The 27323-nt window shown below is 38.3% G+C and overlaps 1 protein-coding gene across 2 annotated transcripts in view; it reads left to right on the forward strand.

Moving 5' to 3' along the window:
• ITGB8 (integrin subunit beta 8) overlaps nt 1-27323 on the forward strand; it is a 119372-nt gene that overhangs the window by 79993 nt on the left and 12056 nt on the right. Inside the window, exons 7-12 of one of the 2 annotated variants that reach the window (XM_074268496.1) lie at nt 65-160; nt 2835-2924; nt 7694-7828; nt 15032-15437; nt 22776-23001; nt 26435-26541. In XM_074268496.1, the coding sequence (XP_074124597.1) occupies nt 65-160; nt 2835-2924; nt 7694-7828; nt 15032-15437; nt 22776-23001; nt 26435-26541 (1060 nt within the window). The remainder of the gene's footprint in view (nt 1-64; nt 161-2834; nt 2925-7693; nt 7829-15031; nt 15438-22775; nt 23002-26434; nt 26542-27323) is intronic. The other variant, XM_074268497.1, reaches the window with a different exon arrangement.

Below are 27323 nucleotides of genomic sequence, written 5' to 3' on the forward strand. Positions count from 1 at the left end.
ATGTGAACCCACAGACCTGAGGCCCATTTCCTGAATGTGACTTCTATTCCCTTCTGTCTTACAGGAGCATCCCTCACTGGGTCAACTTGCAGAAAAATTAATAGACAACAATATTAATGTTATTTTTGCAGTCCAAGGAAAACAGTTTCATTGGTACAAGGTAGGAAAATTCTGAAATGTTTTTGCTTTTGAAATTGTATTCATGTATCAAATTAGTGGTATTTCTGAAATGAAGAACTGCTTTAGAACCACAAAGGAGAATCTGCGGATTGTTGGTTCCAGTTTTGACCCTCCTTAAGTCACTCATCATGTTTGCTAGTATATACTCTCGAGAAAGACTGGGGTCAGATGATTCCTCCATCGCCTCTTTCTCTTCATCATTATGTATAAATTCAAAATAGCAATCATGGCATCCCAAATTTAAGGCTAGAAATAAAGTTGAAGGTCACCTACACTAACACTCTCCTGTTACAAGTGGAGAAATGGAGACCCCAAGAAGTGACATGATTTGTCCACAATCTCAAAGGTATTAAGTGAAAGATCCAGAATTTGAACTCAGTTCTTTAGATTCTACATCCTACACTCTCAGCATTGTACTATTCTGACTTCCAAGATAATAAGGGACACTTTAAAGGAAGTTCATTTCTGAGAAGAATTTTCTGAACTGGATAACCATTGGTTTCATGCTTTACCTTTTTAGTTCTCATTGTCATTCCTTGTCATTGTTGGTCTAGACCAGTGGTCCTCAAACTTTTTAAAATAGGGGGCCAGTTCCCTGTCCCTCAGATTGTTGGAGGGCCGGACTATAGTAAAAACAAAAGCTCACACTCTGTCTCCGCCCCTCAGCCCATTTGCTATTACCCAACGGGCCACATAAACGTCCTTAGTGGGCCGCATCTGGCCCACGTGACATAGTTTGAGAACCCCTGGTTTAGACCATACAATATGATGGGGAGATAAACTCTGAGAATATGGCGTCATCTGACTAGATCCAATTATGGTGTACCCTACAAATTTCAACTCATTTTCACTAACACAGATTGAGTCTTGTACCAAGCCAAGATTCACCAGGCTCATGTCCCAAATTAATTCTGCCTCCCCTAGATCCTTTGCCTAAAAGATGATCTAAGATCAGTTGGGATACCCTGAGGAAACTACATAGTAGTGAGAGAACACAGATTGATGTGTGCTTCAGAGGTGTGAATGAGAGGGAAATAGTGCAAACAGCCTTTGATTTGACATCAGAAGAGCCGAGTTCAGAATGTGGCTCTATTACTGTGACTGTGACTTTGGACTAATCTTTCCATGCCCCTAATGCTCATATCTAAAATGAAGAAATCAGATTGTAGGATCACTGAGGTATGACTTCCCCAGTTCTCAGTGCCTCATCTTTTTTTTCCTTGCACTCCTTTGAGAACCAAGTACCTGTCTTTAACAGAGCAGTGCAAGGAGAGAAAACCCAAGTAATGTAGAATAAGTTATTCAGTGTGTCTTTGAGGAAAAGACATTAGGGTACAATGTATGATCCAGAAACACCCCCAAAGCTGCCTTTTTCCCTCAGCACCTTACTGAAACTGCCTCCCCTCCATGACCTTAGCATCTTCTGATGCCATTTACCCTCACATATTTCTGAAAATCTCTACCTCCCATGATATTTTATTTCTTATACTTAGGGCCAGGACAGCTACTAGCCCTGTAGAAATTACTGGGTTAGAGTCACTGGGTCAGGTGGTCATAAAGTGGTCCCTTTCTCACTGGCCACTACTATCGCTACTAGACATGTGCAATTGACTTACTTTACCTCTCTGGGATCCCAGCAGCCATCTGTTCAAATCCTTCATTTTACATTTAGAGAAAATGAAGTCCAGAGCAAATCAGAGCTGTCAATAGGCAGATTTCAAAGGTGTGGCCAGGGCAAGGTCCAGCTCTGAAATACAGCACCATCTTCTGCTTTCTAAACTGAGACCAGAGAAGTTGACCTGTGAGGAGGTCATCATAACCCTGTAGATCTTTTGGCTTCACCTTTCTGCATAGCAATAAATTTCCTTCCCAGCTACTCCTTAATCCACTAATTCACCTTAGTTTTCCAAGAATTATTGTTGTCTCCACTACCCTGCTTTCCTCCTCCTTGATGGGAGAAAAAATAATCATAGAACCAGACAAAACTAGAAAGGACCTTAATAGCCATCAAGTCACTCAGTTTATAGATGAAGAGTTAAGTAACTCATTTCCCCAGGATCTAATCACTCCATTTATAGATGAAAAACTGAGGTTCAGATTTAAGTAACTGAATTCCCCAGGATCAGACAGTAGTAAATGGGACAGTATCTGAACTAAATCTTCCAGTGTTCTGTTGATTTTACAACCTGGCTGCTGCTCATAGCTTGGAGGCTCCTATTTCTATTAGGGTCAAGTCAGTCATTTTCCTGCAGTCTCTCTGTCCATTCAAGTCATGTCTCCTTTCTTTTGCACAGTGCTTTATGCTACATACCAGGGAAATACTTGTTCATTCATTCATTCCCAAACACATACCTCTGACACATAATCAGATTTAGGATATGGTATTTATTCAGGGAAGAAATCAAGAAGCCTCCCAAATGACTCCCAACATCATCATTGACCATGGGCAAAACAAAAACAGATATATCGATAATCTGATCATGTTCATGAATTATTTGAATGTCTTATTTTTCCAACTCAATTCCAATTTGCTGGCATCAGGTCCCCAGATCTCTGCCTAGCCCAACACCAGACACTCAGGAAATGCCCCACAGATACTCAGGAACCCATCACAAATTATTCTCGTATAGCCGTGTGCGTGTCTGTTGTTACAGGATCTCCTGCCCCTCTTACCTGGCACCGTGGCTGGCCAAATTGAATCAAAAGCAGCAAACCTCAACAACTTGGTGGTGGATGCCTATCAGGTATGTTGACCAGGCACAAGTCTTTCTCTTTATTTGTTTATTTGAGAGTTTTCAGGACATTTTTTTAGGCAAAGAAGGAGCTAGAAGGCAAGATGCATGGATAATACAGCAACAGTTGAGGACTCCCCCTCAATTAATGATAAACTTTGCAAACTTACAGATTATAAAAACTCCAGAAAATATTCTATCATCTTTCTCATTGAGGGTAGCCTCTTCCCTACCTCTGCTCCACTTCTGTCCTCTCTAGGACATTTCTCTGTGTCACCCATTTTCTTAATCAATCAAGAAGAATCTATTATAAACTTACTCTATACCAGAAATAGGACTAAAAATGTAATTTATGAAATGGGAGGTGGAGGCGATGAGGAAGGGAAGCGCAGGTTTAGGGAACAGTCAGAGAGAATGTCCCATCATGAGGGTCATATGCGAGTAGCAGCAAGGAGGCCAGTGTCATAGAGGACGGGGAGGGAAGTAGGGAGTAAAGATTCTAGAAAAGAATATAATGAAGGGCTTGTGGCATTCTGTTTACTTAGCCAAGCACTGCCCTGAGCCACAGGAGAAGGTAGATGAAGAATTGTTTAAAGCCAACTAAGTTAAACCATTTGCACTTCCCTTAAACTGAATTGAAAAGGTCTTAGCCTGAGTCAACGAGCCATCTCAGTCAAAATGTAAAAACCAGTGACTTCCTAAAAGAGAAATTCAATAATCCATAAGCATTTATTGGGTACCTATTGGGTAATTTGTAAAGCACTGAGAGATTAAAAAATCTACACAATTCCTGATCTCAAGGAGTTTATATATTGTGCAAGGGGTAAACAACACAGACATAGAAAATGACCCACACTCATTTATAGAGATTTATATAGAGAGAGAAAATTAATACAGAACAATATTATGTAAAATAGCAGAGATTAAATACCAATATTCAATAAGCCTTACATGGATCAAAGAGGTTTGAAAGGTGTGAGGGGGGAAGAGTATTTGATGCATGGAGAGTGGGTAGCTCATGTAAGATCACCAAGGTGGAAATAAGAAAGTAGACAGATATGGCCAAGATGAACACTGTGTGATGGCGGAGAGAAGCAAAGAAAGTTGAGAAATCATTGTCCTCAACTTTGGTAATTCTTTGGTCTGATAACTCACCAGAAGTATTCTTTTCTTCATTCCATAATTGTAATAAACCTGTAAGAATGCATTCTATTGGACACTGTCTACCATGTTAACTGTGATCCATTTCCCTCTGCCCATACCTCACAAGTGTCCTTCTATCCTCTGCCTCAAGAGGAGAAGCTTTTTTCCTCCTAAATCAGCACGTTCCATTTTTAAATATTTAGAAATTGTAGAAATTTTTTTATCAAGTACAAAATTGCCTCTTTACCAGCTTTGCCCTAGTTCTATCCTCTTTAGGCCATCTCTTGATGTCACCCATTTTATTAATCAATCAAGAAGAATTTAATATATCCCTACGATGTACCAGACACTGAGATAAAGCTATAATTCATGAAACAGGAGGTGGAGATGAGGAGGAAGAGAACTCCAGGAATGGGGAACAGTCAGAAAAAAAAATGTCCAGCTATGAATGTCGTGTGTGAGCAGCAGCAAGAAGGCCAGTGTCACTAGGACACAGAGGATGTGGAAGAAATAGGGAGTAAGGATACTAGAAAATTAACTTATAGAGGACTTAAAAAGACAGAGGATCCCTATGGGAAACCAAGGCCAATTATAAAATCCTCTGTCTTTTATAATTGGCCTTAGTTTCCCATAGGGAGCCATTTTAATTTTCTATAGGCTCAACTTCTTCAGTTCCTTCAATTGATTCTCATAGAGAATAATTTCCTTCCCCATCCCCGGGACCCTCTACTAGCTTGTCAATGGGCCTTCTCAAACTGTGCCCCTCAAAACTAAATGCATCAAGATGAAATCTGCCAAAGGCAGTGTGCCACAGGAGCATCGCTTCTCTAGATCTGGACATGGAACCTCCATTAAAGCAAGCTATGTGATTTGGGACTTTGGTGGCCATCACAGTCCAGTGATGACTCACTTCTATGGAGGTTTTAGGCCACTAAAATCATCTAGCCTTTCTCTAGCACATCTCCTTCCCACTCCTCCATCTTGATCTCAAGATTTTCTTGTGCCATATATGAAAGTTTACACTATGCAATGCCATTTTACTGGTTTTGCAAGTCTCCTAGCATGTCAGGATCTTCATAAAACTCAGTTTTGCCAAGCAGTCTGTTAGGCTTCCGATGTCCTATATAGTATATCATGAGTCACATAAATAGACATCATAATTGAAAAACTGTTATTCATTGGCAGAAAGGCCAATCCAGACTATTGATCGGGCATCTATTTCCTTATATCCATGTCTGTGTTCAGCAAAAGCTTTTGAAAAGTCAATTTGATTCATATTGTCCCATAGTTCCTTAAAGCCCATAGTAGGTGCTTTTATAAATATTTGTTGAATGGAAACAATTTTGAAAATTAAAATATTTATGATCCATTGGCAAACCATATTGTGAAGTACACTCTGTCATTGAGGGAGTTCTTGTCATTGGAGGCTAAATTAAGAAGGCTTCAATGTCCAGGATGAAGAACGAGGCAGTGCTTCTGTCCTCTGCCCTACTCAGAGCACACTTGATGTGTTCTACTCAGTTTGGGCCATGGAAGTTGGCTGAGTTTAAGAGTATTATGAGTCAATTATCCAGAGAAGGCACAACCAAGAGAGTAAAAGACCTTGAGTTCATTTCATAGAAGAATCAATTTAAGGAAAGGGAACTGTTGAGTGTGGAAGAGTTATGATAGGGTATGAAGAAGGGTTAATCTTGTTCTGATTGACTCTGGGGGAAAGAAACAAAAGCAGTGGGAATGGCAGGGAGGCAGATTTAGTGTAGATAAAAATGAAGTGATCTGCCAGAGGGGAAAGAAGAGATCTTTGGATTAAGTCTGGATCAACAGTGAGTGGGTTGTCCCTGGCTCAGGGATTGGTTGACTTGATAGCCTCTGGTGTCCTTTCCTAATGTGAAATTCAGTTACTATGGACTAATTTCGCCCACTCCTAATTGGGTTGCATAACACTTGCAGCATGAAAAGGAAACTGTGTACAGTGTCGGGGTTAACTTCTATATTCCAGGATTGGGAGACATTCTGCTCCATCCTCTAAAATTGTTTGGCTTATCAAGTCAGAAAGTAAGTCACGAGATAGCCTGAGAAAGCTGATTGAATGAAGGCCTTTCCTCTAGGTGATCCTGATCACCCACAAGTCCATAATCAGTTGTGTAAACCAATAGCTTTCATTGATTCATCTCCCCATCAATTTATATGTTTAAACAGAAATGAGTTCTTTGAGAGATTCAAAAGCAGTAAATGCAGGCCTGAATTCAGGCTCTTTTCTCATGGACCACTGGGGAGAGGAGAGGAGTTCCTTTTCCTCTTAAATTTACCCAAAGAATCCAATTAAGATCAATAACATTTATTAAGTAATCTTCTATCCAGGGGAACCTACCTCCTTACAAGTGTTCCTTCCTAGATATGTCACTACAGGAAACTTAACTACTTTTTTGGGACCTTGCTTTCCCCATCTGAAAAATGAAGTCAGTTGGAATATTCCCCTACTTTTCTCACAATTCTTCATGGCACATAGATTAAGATCTGGAAGGGAAGGGTGAGGTTATTGAATCCAACTTTTCATTTTACAGATGAGGAAACTAAGGCAGAGAGGTTACGTAATTCAGCCACATGGCTAGTGACCCTCTGAATGATTCAAACCCAAGCCATCCTGGTATTAAGTCATGGGATTTGGTCATTATTTGTGACACTGCTATGGAAAACTAAAATCTTTGCCCCTTTTCCCCTTGAGAAATTGTTTGGGGTTTCTTCCACCTGCTATTTCCTCTCCTCGCTTTACTGCCTTCCCTCTGTTTTCCTTTCCTTAGTTCCTGGATTTAGGATTTATGGATCATGCTAGTAGTCTCTAGTATCTCAGATGCAGATGCCTTGTACTCTACAAAGATCCTTAGAATCCACTGGCACTCATGTCTGTGGTATGGGGGAAAGCGCTCTTGTTCGAGAAACATGTTTCTGACCCCGTCGGAGACCTTGCCACGGTGGGAGGCTTAAACAGACATGGCAGTCAATGGTAGGCACCAGAGGTTTTCCCAAATCCCTTACTTACAATTATGAAATAAAAAGGTGGGAGCAAGTGCAGACATCTCCTTCTTGAGGCAGCAACAAGTAGAAATGGTCCTGGTAAGGAAAGTTTCTTGTCAAATCTCTGTCAATCAAGTCCACGAGCTTTTCTAACGGGCTCAAGTCTGTGAAAGTGAAATGTTTTCTTTTGCAGCTGTGGGCTCCAGATTTCCAGCTGTCAAGGCTCTCTACCCTCGATGATGATAGATGGGCTCCCCACTGTTTTATTGGAGCCATACTCGGAAAGAGAAGCATTAGTATTAAGAAACAATGCCCATCTGGAGAACATCCAGACGGAGCAAAACTATTGTTAAGGCACACAAATTGGCGAAGAGACCGATCAAAACGGGGGTGTCCCGATCCTTTTCCTTGGAGTTACTTGTTCTCCCCTATGCATTTGGGGCACAATTGGGTCTCTGTGATGAAAAACAATGCTTTTATTCATTCCTTTGTTGCAGACAGACAGTCTTTCTTTGATTGTGCTAGAACCATAAAGTCAAGCATGCTTTGAATATGCTCGACTGCTTCTTCACTTCTCGTTGGGACTCTCGGGGCCCTGTAATTGAAGGTATTGTCCTTTGCAGAAACTGATTTCCGAAGTGAGAATTCAGGTGGAGAATCAGATACAAGGAGTCCATTTTACCATCACAGCCATCTGTCCTGATGGGAGCAGACATACAGGGATGGAAGGATGCAGAAATGTGACCAGCAACGATGAAGTAGGTAGACATTGGGACCCTCCCCTCGCAGCCCCTTCAGGGGATTCAAGTAAAGCATGTCAAAGTTAGAAGGAACCTTGGAGATGGCCTTCGCAGATTGTTTGTCCTCATTTTACCCCTGAGGAAACTGAGGCTCACAGAAATGTACATGTTCATTCACTGCTTTGCACAGTGCTGGTCCATCTTAAGTGCTTGATAAATACTTGATTTTCTTCTCATGGGCATATGGCTAGCCAGCAGCAGAATTCAGCCTTCTATCCAGGTCTTTTGGTACTTGGGCTGGGACACTTTCTACTACAAGGTTCTGTCTCATCCCAAGTAATCTTGATCCCATTGGGGAAATTGGAGACACATTTTTTTCATAAAGTGGCAGATTTTACTGCAATATGGAGAATTTGGAAGGCACACTATTTTTGAGGGAATTTGTATATTTGAGTTACATAAAATGATTTCTTGAACTCCCAAAGTCCTTGTCTTTGTATCCTAAGAGCCAATATAGATATATTCTTCAAATTGCTGCCAAATTTGGGGACGAGAGCCTTTCTAACATTCCATGTCAGTTGGAAAATTTAACTCACTAATGTCTTCTGATCAGTAGTGTGATAAGGAGAGCACTGGATTTGGAGGCAGAAAAGGCCTATTACTCATGACATTGAAGAATTCTGTCATTTTCATTTTCCCTCAGTTTCCTCATCCATAAAAAGAAAAAACTGGCCTTGGGTTAACAAGCATTTCACGAAGTGCATGAAGGCAGCCCTCAAGTAGCTTATATGCTCTGGGATTGGTCTAGGTTGTCTCCATGGATCCTTCCAGCTGCAAATCTTTGTCTGTGATTTATCAATCTCATTATTTTATCACTTTGATAGCTTCTACTCTGAAAATTCTACAAGACGAGGACAAATCTCTTGAAATATAGGTGGGAATGAAAAAAGGGTCAAGAATTAGCAGAAACTAGATTTAAGTCCTCAGATCATTTTTATTGATAGCCCTGATTCCAGTTTACCTAAATAGATTACTGGTACAATGATTAAGGGAAAAGGAAAGAAAATAAAATTCATATGGAAGGGCGTCATGCGAATAAAGGGAAAATACTGGGGTAATAGAAAAAAAACTTCTGAAACCCCCTATATACATGGGTGACCTTGTCTAAGTTGATGAAACTCTCTGGACCTCAGTTTCCCTATCAATAAAATTTGGAATTGATGATTTGCAAAGTTCTCTCTTTCCCCCCCCTTTTTTTCCCTTCCTCTTTCCCTCCCTCCCTCCCTCCTTCTTTTCTCTCTATTCTTCTTTCCTTCTCTCCTCAATATTTCCAAAGAAGTATTTTGTACAAATGATGCTATTTTATGTTTTAATACTTATAATGAAAGTCTTTGTGAAATGGTGACCCTGATACCTGGGAATGTACTATTAACATTTTATTTTCACCTTTCTTTTTAGAGAATACATCTAGACTTCATTAGAAGGAATCTTGTTCTTCGTTTCTTAAATAATTTCCCCAAGGATTGGCCAGAAAGTATAGAATCTTTGGATGTTACAGACCATTCCAAGCTCCATCAAAAATTTTATATAAATATAATAGCTATACACATGTATATGTGTGTATATATTTTAAAATTCCTGCAGTTTTATGATTCTTATTGGTTATTCTTTGATCACCATCTATATTTTTTATTATTTTCTAACAATTGTAAATCTGGAAGATTTCATACTCTATTCTCAGCTCCACCAACAAATTCATATGACCCTGAACAAGTGCTTTTCTTTCTTTGGGCCTCAGCTGCCTCCTTTGTAAGGTGAAAATGAAGGCTGTATTAGGTTCATCTTCTAGTTCTCATTCAACTGCAACAGTTCAAATTCTAACTCTGTTAAACAGGTTTTTCTGAAAGGAAAAGAACAACTGAGATATGTAGTAAGACGTTCTTGAAATGCCCTCGCTCAGGAAGGGTTAACCTTTTAGATGCAAGCCTCCTTCAATAGTTGGGGCTTGGCAGGCTCCTTTTCCTTCGTTCTCATTCTTCCTCCTCTTTGTCTAATTCTTTTTCTCTTTCTCCTTCAGCCGAGTAGTACAAACAGCATTACTCTCGGGAAAACTCAGATGACCTCCTCATTACATAAACTCCTTAGTTAGACTTCGCTATTAATGTTGGCAGCACCTTATGCTACAAACCTTCTTGTGCCCCCACACATCTGTTAATCCTTAGGATTCATGGATACGAAAAAAATACAGCCTTTTAAATGCAACATCTAACTCTGGTGATTTTTCAAGGAATCCAAAAAGAAAAAAAAATAGCCTCTGTCAACCTAACACATTTTAAATGGAGTAGGTTTAGTTTTGTAATCTTTGATTAAATATAAGGCCTATGGACCAACAAGAAAGACTAAAGAAAATTGTGCACCGTAGTTGTAGTGGGAGCCAGACCGGCAAAGAGGATTTTTCCCTTTTCCAGCACTGCTCAAAGGTTTGAAGGCTTAAGGGTGAGCCAACAATGGAGCCCGTGGAGATAGCCAAGAGGAGGAGACTGGCAAGAAAAAGCCATGACAGGATGCCTGATTCATGCCAATCCCAAATACTTCCCTCCGGGCCTAGCAATGCCCACCAAGGAGATGAAGCCATTCAGAACAGTTGCTCTCCCTTCCCCCATGCTACCTGGGGCTCTCTGAGGTGAAAAAAAAGAGGTCTTTGGAGCTTCCAGAGTAGCTTCACTCCCATTTCAAATGAGAAACAAGGCTTGCTCTTATACAAGAGAAACTACTTCTTTTTGTTCCCCAATGAAGAGAAAGTAGAGGTTTCTCCCTAATCTGGCACAAAATAGGAGAAGAAAATGGGGGCTTTTAGCCTTCCTCCCAGGCCTCTGGGAAAAAAAGAACAGAAGGAACGTCTGTTAGAGCATTTTGCTCAGCCAACTGGAGAAGCCACAGGGGAACAGTCCTCCACCTTAGCCCGTGGAAGCAATCCACTGCACCAAATAGTCCATGACCCTGCATTTTACCCAGGCGAGTTCTGAATGCTGAGTAGAGAAAACCCTGGGCTCAGAGCCAGGGGGCCTTCGTTCAAATCCCAGCTTGGATATATACCAGCTCTGTGCCCACGGATAAGTCACTTAATGCTTCCAAAGTTCAGAGAACTCAGAGTTAGGAAAGGACCTTAGAGGTCACCCAGTCCACCCACTTTGCGTTACAGATGAATAAGAGAAGGCTCGGGGAGGGGGATGAAGTCATTTCCCCAAAATAAAGAAGGTTAATTTTAATGCCAAGCCAGGACTTACGATAACCAGCCTTTTAGCCCATTATGATCCACCATCCCACCCTCTCGGTTAATGACACTTGGACAGCTCCTTCAAAGGATTGCTATGAGAAGTCTCCTAGAGTACAATAGAAATGAAAGATGGTGTGATCGCTATGGTAACTTTTATTATTAATTTATGTTTATCCTTTTTAATGGAGTTCAGACAGAAGCATTCAGAACAAGTTATCTTCCTGTTATTTCCTTATATTCAGTCTATTATGGATCATTATGCTGGTGTTTATAATAACCTATTGGGATGGAATAAAAGCCTCATCTGTAAACTTAAACACCTGCTATACCACTGTGCTAATCACTGAGAATACAAAGGAGGTCAAAATCACAATGCTCCCATTCAAGGAGCTCCCATTAAAATGGGGAGACCACCTGTAAACATCTATCTACATGCACGACCTACCCAGGCTAAATGGGAGGTAACTGGGAATGCACTTAAATAAAGGAAGACCAAGAAAGACTTCTTGCACAGAGATTTGGATTTGACTTCAGTCTGTCTCTAAGGGCATCCTCTGAAATCATCCTCAATGATCATCATCAATAAACATGTATTAAGTAGCTACTATGTGCCAGGCACTGTTAAGTGCATGGGAAATGACATTATCCAAAGCAATAGGGCAAGTACCCAAGGTCAGGCCCAGTCACATGACATGATATGAGTTACTAACAGACCTTTAGCTCTTTTGCTGGATTTCATGAGTCAGTAAGAACGCTGCCATCAGAAAACAGCAGTCACCACCTAATTTCAAAATGAGAAGGAAGGACACCAATAGTTTCTTCTTAATCTGTTGCTCCAGAATAGTAAGGGGTTGCGAATAGAAAGTATAGGAGCCAACCCTAAAGCTGGAAGCAACTTCAGAAGCCATTAAATCTATCCCCCTTATTTTATAGAGGAATAGTTTGAAGCTTAGGGAGCTGAAATAACTGACTCCAAGTCACAAAGGGAGTAATACCTAGAGGTGATTACTCAGCGGAGCCCATATCATTTGAGCTGAGAGAACCAGCCTTGGCTGGCTTGCCTCTGGTGCAACCCAGTAATGTGCCCAGACCCAGTTCACTGCACTATTCATTGCCCTTGGAAATTCTCTAAAACCATAAGTTATGAAGGAGGCACTGCTCTAAATCAGTGGAAGGTCTTTCTGCACCGAGATTACCATGGCTGAAAATTTGGCTCCATGATAAAGCATAGAGTGGTTCTTCCTTCAGGGCTTCCAGGATCTCATAAAGGGGGAAAAGTATTGCTGACAACACTGTAGATCTCAAGGCATTCAATGCCTTCTTATTCTATTCAATTCCCGTGGCATAACTTTATATTAACTTTTCTGAATGGACCTAACCATGGTGCTGGCCATCTTTGTCTGGGAATTATGTAAGGGAAAGCTCCTTAATAATCAAAATTGTTCCCAAGTAGAAGAAGCTGCTTTGAGAGGTGATAGGAAGAGCTTCAAGACACTTTCCTGTGTCTGTAGCAGAGAGGAGATGTTCAGGGCTGAAAGGTTTCTGATATCCTTTTTAACTAAAGAGTAACTTGTTATTGTGGAAAGAGTACCAGACTTGGCATGAAAGGTCCTGAGGTAACATCCTAACTCTGTCACTTGCTACCTATGGGGATCCATGGTCCTCAGTTTCCTACTCTATAAAAGAAGAAAGTGATTTCAAAAGTTCTATGTAGGCTGATCTATAATCCTCCAAACTCTGATATTCCTCTAGAGCACTGATTATCTGGTGCTTTCATTGTACATCTCTTCTCCCTCACTCTCAATACATAATCAAAAAACAAATACTGAGTTATTGGAAGGAGTCAAAGATTTTCAGATTTAATTAGCTATCTGACTGACTTCCAGTTTCACAGACTGGACACTTCAAATCGATTATCTTGTAGAACAACTTAAACTCAATGTCTTTAAAACAAAACTCATTGTCTTCTAACTCCCATCCTCCTTTCTTCTTCACTTTCTCATTACTGTCAAGGGCTCCACTTCCTACTCACCCAAGTGTCATCCTTACCTCTTTATTTTACATGAGAGAACACTGAGCCTGGAATCCAGAAGACTTGAATTCAAATCCAGCCTCAGACATTTATTAGCTGTGTGATGCTCTGAAAATAATGTAACCTCAGTTTACCTCCATTTTTCCCAGTCCCTAAAAATGGGTATAAGGGCACTTACCCGGTAGAGCTATTGTGAGCTATCATGAAACAGTATTTGTAAAACAATTAACTTAGTGCTTTGCTCATAATAGGAACTTAATAAATGCTTTCCCATCCTCCATCATTCTAGCTAACCTCCAGTATCTATTTTTTGCCAAATCTTGTTGATTTATCTTCATGAGATATCTTATGTATGGCCCCTTGTTTCTTCTGCTACTGCCTCTGCCCTGGTGCCCTCATTGTCTTATCTCTTGGACTATTTCAATGGTCCACTGATTTTGCTCCCTGCCTCAGTTCTCTCCCATTCCCGTCATTCCTCCCTTCATCTATCAAATTAATTGTCCTAAAGGGATCTGATTATCCTGCTTTCTCCTCCTTATTCAATACTTTCCAGTTACTTCTTATCACCTGCAGGATCAAATATAAAATCCACTGTTTGGGCTTTTAAAGCCCTGAATGACCTGCCCTTTGCTACATTTAAATATTCTTATTTACTTCATGCTTCTTCATGCACTCTCTGAGTCAGTAAAATTGGCCTCCACATCTGTTCTACCCAATAAGCCATTCAATCATTCCCATTTCCATATTGCTAGCATTTTCACCAATTATTCCCATATGCCTGAGATCTTCTCCCTCCTTGTGACTATCTCTTAGCTTCCTTGCTTTCGTTCTTCATCTAAAATGTTCCCTTCTGCAAGATACATGTCTGGATGCCTGGAATAGTAAGTCCTTCCCCTGTTGATTACTTCAAATATTTTATGGATTGATTTGGTTTGTCATCAATGAGTCAACAAGCATTCATTAAGCATTGACTATGAACCAGGTATAGTAATAAGCACTCAAGACAAAAAAGGCAAAAAAAAAAAATCCAAAGAGTTGGCTCTCAAGAAACTCCTAGTTTAGCAGAGACAACACATAAGTTATTAGGTCCACACTATATAGATGATAAATTAATGATAATCATCATTAGAAAAACACTAACATTAAAAAGGATTGGGGAAGGTGTTTTTTTTGGTAGAAATTGGGATTTTCAATTTATGCTAGAATGGATCCAAGAAATCCAGGAGATGAAGAGAGGGAGAGCAAATGCCTGGAGAGGCAGGGTTTTGTAGGAGGAATAGAAAAAAAGCTCTTGTCACTGGGTTGATATGTATATGGTGGGACTGGGGTGGGTTGAGATAGAAGACTGTAAGAGTAGGAAGAGGTGGGATTTGGGGAGTTTTAGGGATCCACTGTAGTTTATTGGGTAGGAAGATGAACTAAACATCTGAGTAGAAATTAAACTAGAAACAATATTAAAAGAACTTGGCACTAAATATAGAAATTGAGTATGATAGGGGAGTGAGGAGTCAAGGATGACATCTACTTTCCAAACCTCACTGAAGGATGGTAGAAAAATTTGGAACAATGAAGGATTTGGTGGACCAAAAAAGATGAGTTCAGGTTGCAAATGTTGAGTTTAAGCTGTACATATGTATAGATACCTACAGTGTGAGATATCGAGTAGATAGTTTAAGATATTCTCTTGCCCATTAGACCATAAGCTCTTTGATGGTATGTTTTGCCTTTGTTGGCACAGCATATGGAACATAGCAGGTGCATAATAAATGCTTGATGGCATTGGCTTAAAAGTCAAGATCTACTTATTCGCTTTCACTATCACATTTGGTTGGAACATCGAGATAGATGTGTTTGGGGGATGAGAGACATCTGGAACCTGTAATGATCATCACTATGCTTTGTTTTTCCCCAGGTTCTGTTTAATATCTCTGTGACCATGGACAGATGCGATGGAGCTGGTGGGAGAGACTATGCCATCATCAAGCCTATTGGTTTCAACGAAAGTACCAAAGTCCACATCTATAGGAACTGTAGCTGCCAATGTGATGATGGTAGAAGCCCCAAACAGAAATGTGTAGATGAGAGTCTCTTAGAGCCTACTTGCCCCCAGTGTGATGGTGACAAATGCCAATTTGATGAAGACAAATCTCCTCTAGACAGTTGCAAGGCACACAAAAACCAGCCCATTTGCAGTGGTCAAGGTGTCTGCATATGTGGGAAATGTTTCTGTCACAAAACTAAACTTGGAAAAGTATATGGAAAATACTGTGAAATGGATGACTTTTCCTGCCCGTATCACCATGGAAACCTGTGTGCTGGTGAGCTTGAAATTTTAATTACCCTTTCACTGTTCTCTTTTGCAATGGTCTATGTGTTAACATTGCATTAAATTACCATGTGTAAATTTAGCATCATTGGATTTGGCCTGACTGTCAGGGCTTAAGATGAGAGACGTGTCCAAAAAAATGTCAGGTACCACAAGGCATAGACATCTTTGTGTTAAACCTTTTCAAAATGGGAACGCTTGTCTTTGCCTGGCCTTTTACAGGGAGAAGAAATAAGAGGGCCAATCCCAAGTAATTCTTGACATGTGTATCCTGGCTGCCAGAATCAGATGTACTAACTTCAACTCATTTGAGCACACATAAATATTTCCTCTCCATGAGAGTTTAAAGGATGTTCTTTCTTTCAGAATTGTTGGGAGCTATACATAAGTGAACTCATTTCTCATTCTTGGAAAAATCTGGGGAAAAACAAAACAGATTCTGAGTCTCCAATAAATAACTCTGAAAGCATAGACTTGTAGACTGTAGCAAGAAGTACAGAAGAGAGTTCAAATCCCTCCTTTATCAAATAATGACTGTGGCACCCTGAGCAAATCGTGAAATCTCTGTGTCCATCAGGTACTTCTTTAGAACATATAAATTGGTTATAACTTATATTGAGGGAAGGTCTCTCATCCTGAGAAGCTGATGAAATTACAGATATTTTGCACACATATTATGAGTGAGCATAATAAATAATTATATAACTTATTACATATTATACAAATAATTATTTATTATTTGCTTCTTGTATGACTGTTTGCAGATAACTTCTCTGGGCCTCAGTTTCTACAAGCATAAAATGGGAATAGGAATAGTTCTCACCACATACCATTGAGGAAAGGATCAAAGTAGCTTGGGAACTTTAAAGTGATTTATAAGTATGAGTTGCTATTATTAGTATTATTTCTATGTGTAAAAACATATATTATGCAAACCAAATGTTTCCATCCTAATGTCATAGTCAAGTACAAAGGTTATATTCATGAAAATGAGTCAAGCACTTCATTTGAAGTGTTCCTTTATTTTGCTCCATAAACATAACATTTTAAAATTATAATAAGCTAATAAATTCTTTATCTAATCATATTTACTGCCATCTAGAGGTAAGACAAAAGATCTAGGATTTAGATAAAATTCTTGGTTATTGGGTGAAATAGAATAACTCCATTTTGTGCCATTTTAAGAAAGTTTCAGTTGTGATTAGCTTAATATATTAAAATTATGTGTTTTCTCTGAAATCATTTACCATGAAGACATCTGTTTATTTATTTCAACAAAATCTAGCAACTGAATAGTAAATGATATTAATTCATTTAAATTACTATGTGAGTAATTTCATTATTTGAAGAGGGGAAATGCCACAAAGCTATGATGCGTACTCTTCCTTAGTCTTGTCTCGATTTAAAACTTTGGCACATCTCATATGAAATACAAACACAGTATGTTACAGTGGACCAAGAGCCAGAATACCTGAATTTGAATCTAGATTTGGGGACTAAGTAGAAGTGTAACTTTGAGGTCTCAGTTCCCTCATCTGTAAAATCAAGGTGCTGGACTATATGATTTCAGAGAGTCACAAGAGTTTCAGTTTGGGAGGAATTTCAACAGCCTCTTCTAGTCCAACCCAAAGAGGAAAAAAGACTTCCCTTAACATCTGCCAACAAGTGATCATCAAGCTTCTCTGTTTCTTCCCATTTTAGTAATTCAAGGAGTTTTAAACATTTTAATTTAATGATCTCTAACAGTCTGATGAAGCCTTTGGACTCCTTATTGGACTGCTAGAAATGAAATATAGAAGGATTACAAATGAAACTAATTGTGTTGAAATTGCTATTAAAGTACTTGAATAAAAGCAAGTTCATAGGCCATGATTTAATAACCTTTGCCATACTCTATGAATCTTTAAACTTATATAGATGTTGATTTGGAGAGTATATTTTGTGTTCATTTTTTTATTAAAGATGTTTTGTATTCAGGATATTTACCTTGCCATGCTTTATTTTAGTAGGGAGAGTAGGAATGCTTCAGAAAGGAAAGAAGTCGTAGCCATCCTTTTGTCCTATTAGCTGGGGGTTTTCTATTCTGTATCTCATTTTGGACTCTAAGGAATAGATCATAGAGAGAATGTTACTGAAGATTGCCATCATGTCTCTCAACACTTAGATGACCATCAGGACCCTAACCATCCATTTTGATTCCTTAGGTGAATATAAAGTGGGCCTCAAGTTAAGTCAACATTTTAAAGAAAATTCATTTGAAAATGGTGAGGAAAATAACTATAAGACACAGGAGTCCTAGTAGGGAAGGAAGAAGGGAATAGAATAGAATGGGGAGAAAATCACTTAAACATATAGTCAGTGGAGGAGTAAGTTTATCATTTTGTAATTTATTTTTGACACTTTTTTTCATTCTTATGCTTTTCCATAGCATAGAGGTGACTATTTTCACAAAACTATTCAAATAAAGCACAAGAATTTGAAGACTTTACCAAGATGGAAGGGTTTCAAGTATAGTCTTTACAACAGATTGAGTTTGTTTTCAGAGGACCAACTTAGCTAAAGATGGAGGGACATGTTGCTATAGTTTGACTGTTGCTAGTGACAGATTATTTGGCATTTAGTGTTCTGGAGTCTCCTACTTCTCCAGTGATGGATGCCGACTTGCAAGAAATGAGTAGAGAGAATTTAAGAATAACAAAGAATTTAGACTGTTTATTCACTTCAAGTTGATTATTTGTGTGTAAGATTCCAGTGACCAACACAAAGGGACTTATGGATGAGGAACTGAATCATGTCAATCTTAACTTTATTATTATGAATAAAAGTAGTCCTTATATCACTATAGATAAATTAATGGATGGCTTATAGTTACTCCTTGCAGAGGCAAAAATAACATTTGCTAAATAGGCTTTATCATATTCCTAAAGGCAACATGAAGCATTGCTTCATGGGGTATTTAGCCAACATATATTGCAATATTAATGGTAAATATTTGCAGAAAGCCCAATCCAAAAGTAATTGTAGCTTTTATGTAGATATATATAGATAGATATAGATACAGGTATTTGCTGAAGATCAAGTAGTAGAGAAATTCTACAAAAACAATTTTAACACCCTACAAATTAAGTCAACATATACTCTAATACTTGCTCATTTCAAAGCTAAAGTAAGAAAAGAAGAGGAAGAGGAAATATATATATATATATATATATATATATATATATATATATATATATATATAAAACAGATGGCTCAAGAAGAATGTCTACAAATCTCTTGCTTTGCATTTATAAGACAAGTGCTCTCTTCAAGAAAACAGTTGGTTGGACCAAGCCATAGCATATACCTTCTAATACTATATATTAAGTAGACCATAATTTAATAATCAAAAAAAAAAGATTTGTTATTGGTAGGCCCTGAGGGAACTGTCCATGACCAGGAAAACCATCAATTTGTCAAGACTAAGATTAAGTAAAAAGTAAGAAGAAAATGAGAAAAATCTTTGACTTACATTTGAAACATCTTAATCATATACTATTTATACAAATGATTGACAAAAACATGGAAAACAGACAACAGAAGAGATATCCACACTGATTATAATAATTTCAACCAGAAGTTTAACCAATATAAATTAATTGCCACAACAAAGGAATTTTTAAAAGCCTTGAAAGAGCCTTACTTAGCAACATCTACTTTACCTGCCAAAGGGAAAGATGACTACTGAAGGCAGTACTTGGTTAGAACACAGACTTGTTTGTAAAATCTCGTGAAAAAGATTAGACAATTGCTCATAAAGCAGGGAGAAACAATGAAAGTCAAAACTCATTTGTTTGTTGTTGTTGTTTAAGTTTGGTAAGACATCAAACTAAAAAGTTTCTGTACAAACAATACTAATGCAAACAAGATTAGAAGGGAAGTAACAAATTGGGAAAATATTTTTGCAGTTAAAGGTTCTGACAAAGGTCTCATTTCCAAAATATATAGAGAACTGACCCTAATTTATAAGAAATCAAACCATTCTCCAATTGATAAATGGTCAAAGGATATGAACAGACAATTCTCAGATGATGAAACTGAAATTATAACCACTCATATGAGTGTTCCAAATCACTACTGATCAGAGAAATGCAAATTAAGACAACTCTGAGATACCACTACACACCTGTCAGATTGGCTAAGATGACAGGAACAAATAATGATGAATGTTGGAGGGGATGTGGGAAAACTGGGACACTAATACATTGTTGGTGGAGTTGTGAAAGAATCCGGCCATTCTGGAGAGCAATTTGGAACTATGCCCAAAAAGTTATCAAACTGTACATACCCTTTGATCCAGCAGTGCTACTACTGGGCTTATATCCCAAAAAGATACTAAAGACAGAAAGGGACCTGTATGTGCCAAAATGTTTGTGGCAGCCCTTTTCATAGTGGCTAGAAACTGGAAAATAAGTGGATGTCCATCAATTGGAGAATGGTTGGGTAAATTATGGTATATGAATGTTATGGAATATTATTGTTCTGTAAGAAATGACCAACAGGAGGAATTGGAGAGACTTACGATGCTAAGTGAAATAAGCAGAACCAGAAGATCGCTGTATACTTCAACAACAATGCTGTATGAAGAGGTATTCTGATGGAAGTGGATATCTTAAACATAAAGAAGATCCAACTCACTTCCAGTTGATCAATGATGGACAGAAACAACTACACCCAGAGAAGGAACACTGGGAAGTGAATGTAAATTGTTAGAACTACTGTCTATCTACCCAGGTTACTTATACCTTCGGAATCTAATACTTAACATGCAACAAGAACATTGGATTTACACACATATATTGTATCTAGGTTATACTGTAACACATGTAAAATGTATGGGATTGCCTGTCATCTAGGGGAGGGAGTAGAGGGAGGGAGAGGAAAATTTAGAAAAATGAATACAAGAGATAATGTTATAAAAAATTACTCATGCACATATACTGTCAAAAAATTTTTATAATTATAAAATTTTAAAAAAAGAAAAAGAAAAAACAAAAGAAAAAAAAAGTTTGGTAAGATATGCAAGTAAACAAAAGTCATCCCAAGGACATATAAGGATGAAAAGGAAAGAAGTACTATGAGAAAGAAAAATGGAAAATATTTGTAAGATTCATGACAAAAAAACCTTTTTCTCCATCAAGCATAGTGGTTCCATCATATTTGGATCATATTTCTTGAGAAGCATGAGATTATCATCTCGTAGGTTTAATTATTAATTATAATTATTAATTATGTCAAGCCTCAGAAACCTGCAGAGCTCTTGAGAATAGATCTATAATCTCTCAAATGAATTTGGCCTGATCATCCAAGCAGAAAAGAAAAAAAATCAAACTGATTGAAGAATGACTATTTCCAGATTATAACATGGATTTGAGTGGGGAACCTACAGAACATGTCTATCATCCTGTATGTTTTATGTAGATTATGTTGGGTCCAGAATTGAACAAGAGCCAGCCAGATCACCTTCAGCCAACTGTAGTATTGTTATTTTTTTTAAATATCCCCAAGCTTTGCATGAAAGCAAAAAAAAAAAATTCAAGTCTTTAAATAATTTAAAATGATAGTCACTCCTAAGGGAAATAGAGTGATATGTGGTGAATGTAAGGTGCAATATACAACCAATGAGGAGCTCTGAAAAATGAAAGGAAAGGATTGATAATGTTTTTATCTGAATGATTGGGCAATTGATTTGGTCAACTAGTCACACAGTGGTAGAGCACTATACATGGAATCAGGAAAGTTTGAATTTGAATTTCACCTCCAATTTTTATAATATGTGACCTTGAGAAAGTCACAACTTCGATTTGACTCAGTTTCCTTGCCTGCAAAATGGAGATAATAACCATCCCTCCCCCTCAGTTTGTTGTGAGGAGCAGACAAATATATTTGTAAGATACTTGGTACAGTGTCTTCTACATATGGCACAGCTGGTGCCATTTAAGTGTTAGCTATTATTATTTAGTTATTATCACTGTCATCATTATCTTCATCATATGACAAGAATGAAGGATGACAAGTGGATGGCTAGAGTGCCCCATTTGGTTAGCAAGAAGGCCACCAGCATGCTAGGTGGACTTTTATATGGTAAACTTATAAGAAGACAAAGATGGCAGCTGCACAAAATCAGGAAACAACTCTTGATTGCAAATCACATTGTTGGAAGAAACCTCAAAATCAATGGGATCACAGATTCCTTGGGGCATTTGAGTATTTTGCTAACTACTTGATCATTGTAATTGTTTCTATAAAGTTGTATAAATACTGTCAGCACCTTCAAAATTTGAACTCTAGGATACTGCTTCAGTGGTCCCACCCTAAATCTGATTTCAACCACTACTATTTTCTCTTCAGCCTCAAATATCAATGTACTGTCTTCCCTATACAAATGAGGTACAATATAACTTAACCCACTGCCAGGAGGGCATATATTTAAAGTTGTTTTATTTTGTTTTTAAGTTGCTGACCATCCCCTCTTCCATAAAGTCTTTTCTGTAACCAGTGTTTCACATTTACAAGCAAGTGGCCCAGATTAAGACTTTAAACTCTGGAAATGACACAGACTCAAACAAAAAAGCATATATCAGAGTTGAGAGTGGGTGGGTATGAACATTGCCCTATTGGCTTTTGGCTGTAACAAATGGACTTAGTCTAATAATAAGCTATTATTCTCTCTGAGTTAACTTTGTTTCCCAGCAGGCTTAACCAATAACCAGAGAACTTGCAGAATCTATCCCCAGATGCCAACAAAGTCTGACTCATGGACTCATGGACCTGTCTTCTCAGTTCCTGGCAAACATTACATATAACACTATATACCGTGGAGACCTTTAACTGAATGTCCTGACTTTTCAGGTTATAATTCAGATAATTAACATGAGTTCAGGATCTTGTTGGTAAACTTGTATTTTGTTTTCTTTTTTTAATTTCGAAAGTAGGATTCAGTGCCAATCAAGTAGTCTAGGAGATCTCATTCTGAGCCGAGGCAGAGTCTAAATGACTCCAACAGGCCCAGAAAGAAACAGCCTTGATGCCAACCTAACGGAGAGTTGACTTCACGCTTGTCAACACAATACATTAAGTAGGATGAGATTACTCCTGGTTGAATGGCCTTGGAAACAGACACTCTCTAGACCTAGCAAATATTGATGCTAGGCCAATAGTAAAGAAGGCTGGCTTCATTCATCTTCCTGTCATTGGGTTTCCATGGAGTATACAAGGGAATAAATGTCTTGGAATTATTCCTAAAGCCAGAGAGAACAGAACTTATGTCCTAATTTATTTTTCCTCACAGGGCATGGGGAATGTGAAGGAGGTCGATGCAAGTGTTTCCATGGTTGGGAAGGAGACCGTTGCCAATGTCCATCCTCCTCTGCCCAACATTGTGTCAATTCCAAGGGCCAGGTGTGCAGTGGGAGAGGAGCTTGTGTGTGTGGGAAGTGCGAATGCACCGATCCTCGGATTGTTGGCCGTTTCTGTGAATATTGCCCCACCTGTGATACAGCCTGTGATGAAAACCGGTAGGTTCCAAAATCGCCATCCTACTCCTCATGTGCCTTGTGCCTTGTGCCATTTGAAAGCATCCAAATTTTCTCTTATTTTATAGAGCTTCTTTAACAATAAGTGCCTTAAAATATCAGGACAAATTAATCTTCTTGAGTAAAGAGAGTATTGTATTTTTGGCTTTCATTATCTTGAGTACTTGGAGCATAAATAGCCATTACATCTTTGTTGATATAAATCAAATGAGAAGTCAACTCAGCTGTAACTCAATAAACCATATATTAGAAGCTGTTCTCCCAATTAGAAGCTTTTCTCCCAATCTAAAATTCATGAATACCCTCATCAATAACTTCTTAGATTTGTTGTGATGATGACAGTGGCTATGTACAACACATTAGCAATAAAATTAACCTCTAAGTACAAACTAATACTCTTAATAGTTAGCATTTATATTATACTATTAGGTTTATTTAATGCTCACAACCATCCTAAATAGGAAATATTATTCCTATTTTACAAATGAAGAAACTGAGGTCGCTTTTTGTAGTGGTGAGGAACTGGAAGTTGAGTGGATGCCCACAAGTGGAGAATGGCTGAATAAGTAATGGTATATGAATATTATGGAATATTATTGTTCCATAAGAAACAATCAGCAGGTTGATTTCAGAAAAACCTGGAAAGACTTACATGAACTCATACTGTCAGAAGTGAGTAGAACCAAATGAGCATTGTACACAGCAACAACAAGATTTTATGATGATCAATTCTGTTGAATGTGGCTCTCTTCAGCAGTGAGGTGATTTAGACCAATTCCAATAGACTTGTGAGAGAGCCTTCTGCACCCCAAGAGAGGAGGACTATGAGAACTGAGTATAGATCGCAACATAATATTTTTACCTTTTGATTGCTTTCACTTGCTTTTTTTTTTCTTTCTCATTGTTTGACTTTTAGATCTGATTTTTCTTGTGCATCATTATAATTGTGGAATTATGTATAGAAGAATTACATATTTTAACAGATTATTTGTCATCTAAGGGAGGGGATGGGGAGAAAGGAGGAAGAAAAATTTGGAATACAAGGTTTTGAATATTAAAAACTATGCATATATTTTTTTAAAAAGCTAAATAAATAAAAATAAAATAAAGAAACTGAGGCAGAGAGAAATTAGGTCCCCAAATTCATGCTGTTAGCAAATATTTGAGCTTGGATTTGAACTCTGACTCCAGAACAGTGCTTTACCCATTCCTCTTGAGATGGATAAGGCTTCTAAGTCAACTAGTTCAAAACCCTTATTTTACAAATGAGAAAACTGAAGTATAAGGAGTTAAAGAGGTTTGACCAAAGTCATTCAGGAAATTTCAAAGGAGTTTGAATGTAAGTCCCAAGATAATGCTTCTACTGTGTCATGAAGTTGGCCATTGCCAGAAGTGAGGACCAAGTAGTAATGGTTTAGTGCCAGTTTTAGGACAGGACACATGACACAGTCCCATAAATTGTGCTGTTAATTTTCATAGACTCATAGGGCTATAAAGGACATGGAAGCCATCTGGTCAAACCTCCCTCTTATAGATGAATATTCAGAGACAAAAAGCTTCAGGGACCTCCAGCTAGCAAATAGCTCAGGAAAGAGGACAATCCAAATCTTGCTGATGCCGAATCCCATGGCTCAGCCCATGAGCTTTGACTAAAACCTCAATGAGATGAAGACACAAACAAACTCTTGCCAAATAAACTTAGGATTCTGGGGTTTTTCAAATGCCTGGGATATGGTTTGTTTGGGGGAGCCTAAAGCCCGCAACAGCTGAGAATACAATGTTTCCTTGACTTGAACTTTGAGAGTTGTTACAGTCACAGCAGTGACACCTTGTAGTCAATGTAATGATGGGCTTCCTTGGTGAGGCTGTTCTGCTTCTTGTCCATGGATGGGTCTGGCCCACTTGTTTGGCCATGATCCTCTTGGAAAAGCTTTAAGAGGAAGTGAGATAGAATGCTGGATAGAGTGCTAGGCTTGGCACTGGAAGACCTGAGTTCAAATACAGGCTAGTAATTCAACCCTTGTTTGACTCAGTTTCCTCATCTGCAAAGTAGAAATAGCAATAGTACCTTCCTTTACAGAGAAAATGCATAAAGAGCTTAGCACAGCATTGGCACATAGTAGGTACTTAATAAATGCTTGTATGGAAATATCAAAGCCATAATGAAGTATGACTCTTTAAAATATAAAAATAATGGCTAAGAACCTTAATGATTTATTTAATAAATAAATGATCTATTTAATAAAGAAAGAAATGATTTATTTAATAAGTAAATAAATGAAATGTATTTAATAAATAAATAAATGAAATGGTTCTATTTAATAATTTAATAATTCTCTTTTTATAGCCATACTCACCTGAATATCTACAGCTATGCCAGTCTTAACTATATCCATCTCCTCTGATCTCAGAAACTAAACAGGATCAGTGGGAACTGAGAAGCATTTACTCAGATCACCTGAAGAAGTCTGGGCACTAAAGGCTTTTCCTGAGGGAGGAAAGAAAAGAGCTCCGACTTTGAAGACAAAGGGCCTCAATTCAAATCCCAGTCCCACTTACTTCCTCCATGATTTTAGGCCCTTCCCTTTTCTAAAATAAGGTCCCTTCCTTCTTTAGACCTCATAGACCATGATCCTTCTCTATCAGAGGCAAAGATTAGATCACTCATCCCCAAAGATCTCCTCTGCTAGGAATCTGGTTTTTTGATATTTATTTGATGGCCGGCCCTGTTTTCAGAATACTTTTATTTCAACTTCTCCCATAGAAATTCATTTGACCTGCACATCTTTCTGAAGGATTGGTCTCATTCATATCAAGCTGGAAATTCAGTTTAATATACCAGCCTTTCATTAATATTTACTAAGTGTCAAAGACTGTGTTAATACAAAAAAAAAAAAAGAAAGAAAGAACAGAGAAAGATAAAAAGAAAGAAAGAAAAGGAAAAATTGTGAAATCTACACAGAAGAGTTAGGGCATGATAATAAGGAGGAGGGAGGGAATACTAAGGACCCCCAGTCTTCTTGGAGGTCTCAGAAACTGAGTGGGATCTTAAAAGAAAAGTAAAATAGTAATGTGTCAATACCTATTTCTCGAGTTTTAGGAGGTGATAGGATCTTTTTTGTGACTATTTTTCTTCTCAATGAGTAATCATCTGGCAAAGCATGGTCTCCCACAAGAACTCTTTTTCTTCATATCCTCATATAAGTCAGGTCATTTAGGTCACTTAGATGTAAAATGGAGCCCTGATCCTACATGTTTTCCTGATTACAAATAATTTTTTTTGCTTTATTTCAGGCATCAGGAAGCCATGATACCAAAGTTGCGCTCTCTTAATGACCTCATCTCTTAAGAAAAACCCAGCAGTGGAATTTTTTCTAAATGTGTAAACATTACTACTTTTGTTCTTGCTTTGCAGGAATTGTGTCCAATGCTACCATCCTCACAACAATTTATCTCAAGCTATTATTGATCAATGCAGAGGCTCGTGTCCTCCAAGAGCCCATTATATTGGCCAAATAGAAGGTAAATCACACCTTATTTCATCCTAATTGGTTCACGGGGCTGGCGAGGACCTTCTAATCTCCCAGACAAGGCCATACGCCTAAGCCACACCATCAACATGCATTTATTTATTCATTACCGTGTTAAATGGAGTGGGTGCTGAGAAAAGTACAAAAAAGAGCATCCCAGGAAGTGCCTTATTTTGAATGTCTTCCAAAAGACCCTTTTGGCCATTAGCAAAGATTTGGGCTGGGTCAGAGTGGAGAATTTTGGTTGCCATCCCAACTCTTTATGTGGATTGCCACATTAATGGGAAGACGAGACAACAAGCATATATTGAGTATCCGTTATATACAGTGCTATATGCTTACCTGCTCTGCTGGAACTCTAGCTTCTGGAGAGCAAGGACTTTCTGTCTTGGGGTCCTGGAACAGACACTTAATAAGTCCATTGATAAGTCCAATTCCCCTGAGATGTGGCCAAATAAATTGTCTGATATGCCATTAGGGCCATGGAATGTGTCTCTAGAATTAGAAGGAATCTCAAGGGTGTCAAGGCTAGCCCCCCTTTTCTTTTACAAAAGAGAAAATAGCTCATCAAAGAAAGGAGATTGCTTTCCAAAGTCATGCACGTAGTAAATAGAAGAGCCAAAATTTCAACCCAGAACTTCCAGTAGTCTTCTCAATGCATCATTTTTCTTAAAACTTCATTTTGCCTGTGAGTGAACAATAGCCAATGAACTAATAAGCTTGTCCAAAAAAAGAATGTGCAGTTCCATGCTAGAAAATATAAGGACTCTGCTC

This window comes from Sminthopsis crassicaudata, chromosome 5, assembly GCF_048593235.1.
Source record: "Sminthopsis crassicaudata isolate SCR6 chromosome 5, ASM4859323v1, whole genome shotgun sequence".
Classification (NCBI taxonomy): Eukaryota; Metazoa; Chordata; class Mammalia; order Dasyuromorphia; family Dasyuridae; genus Sminthopsis; species Sminthopsis crassicaudata.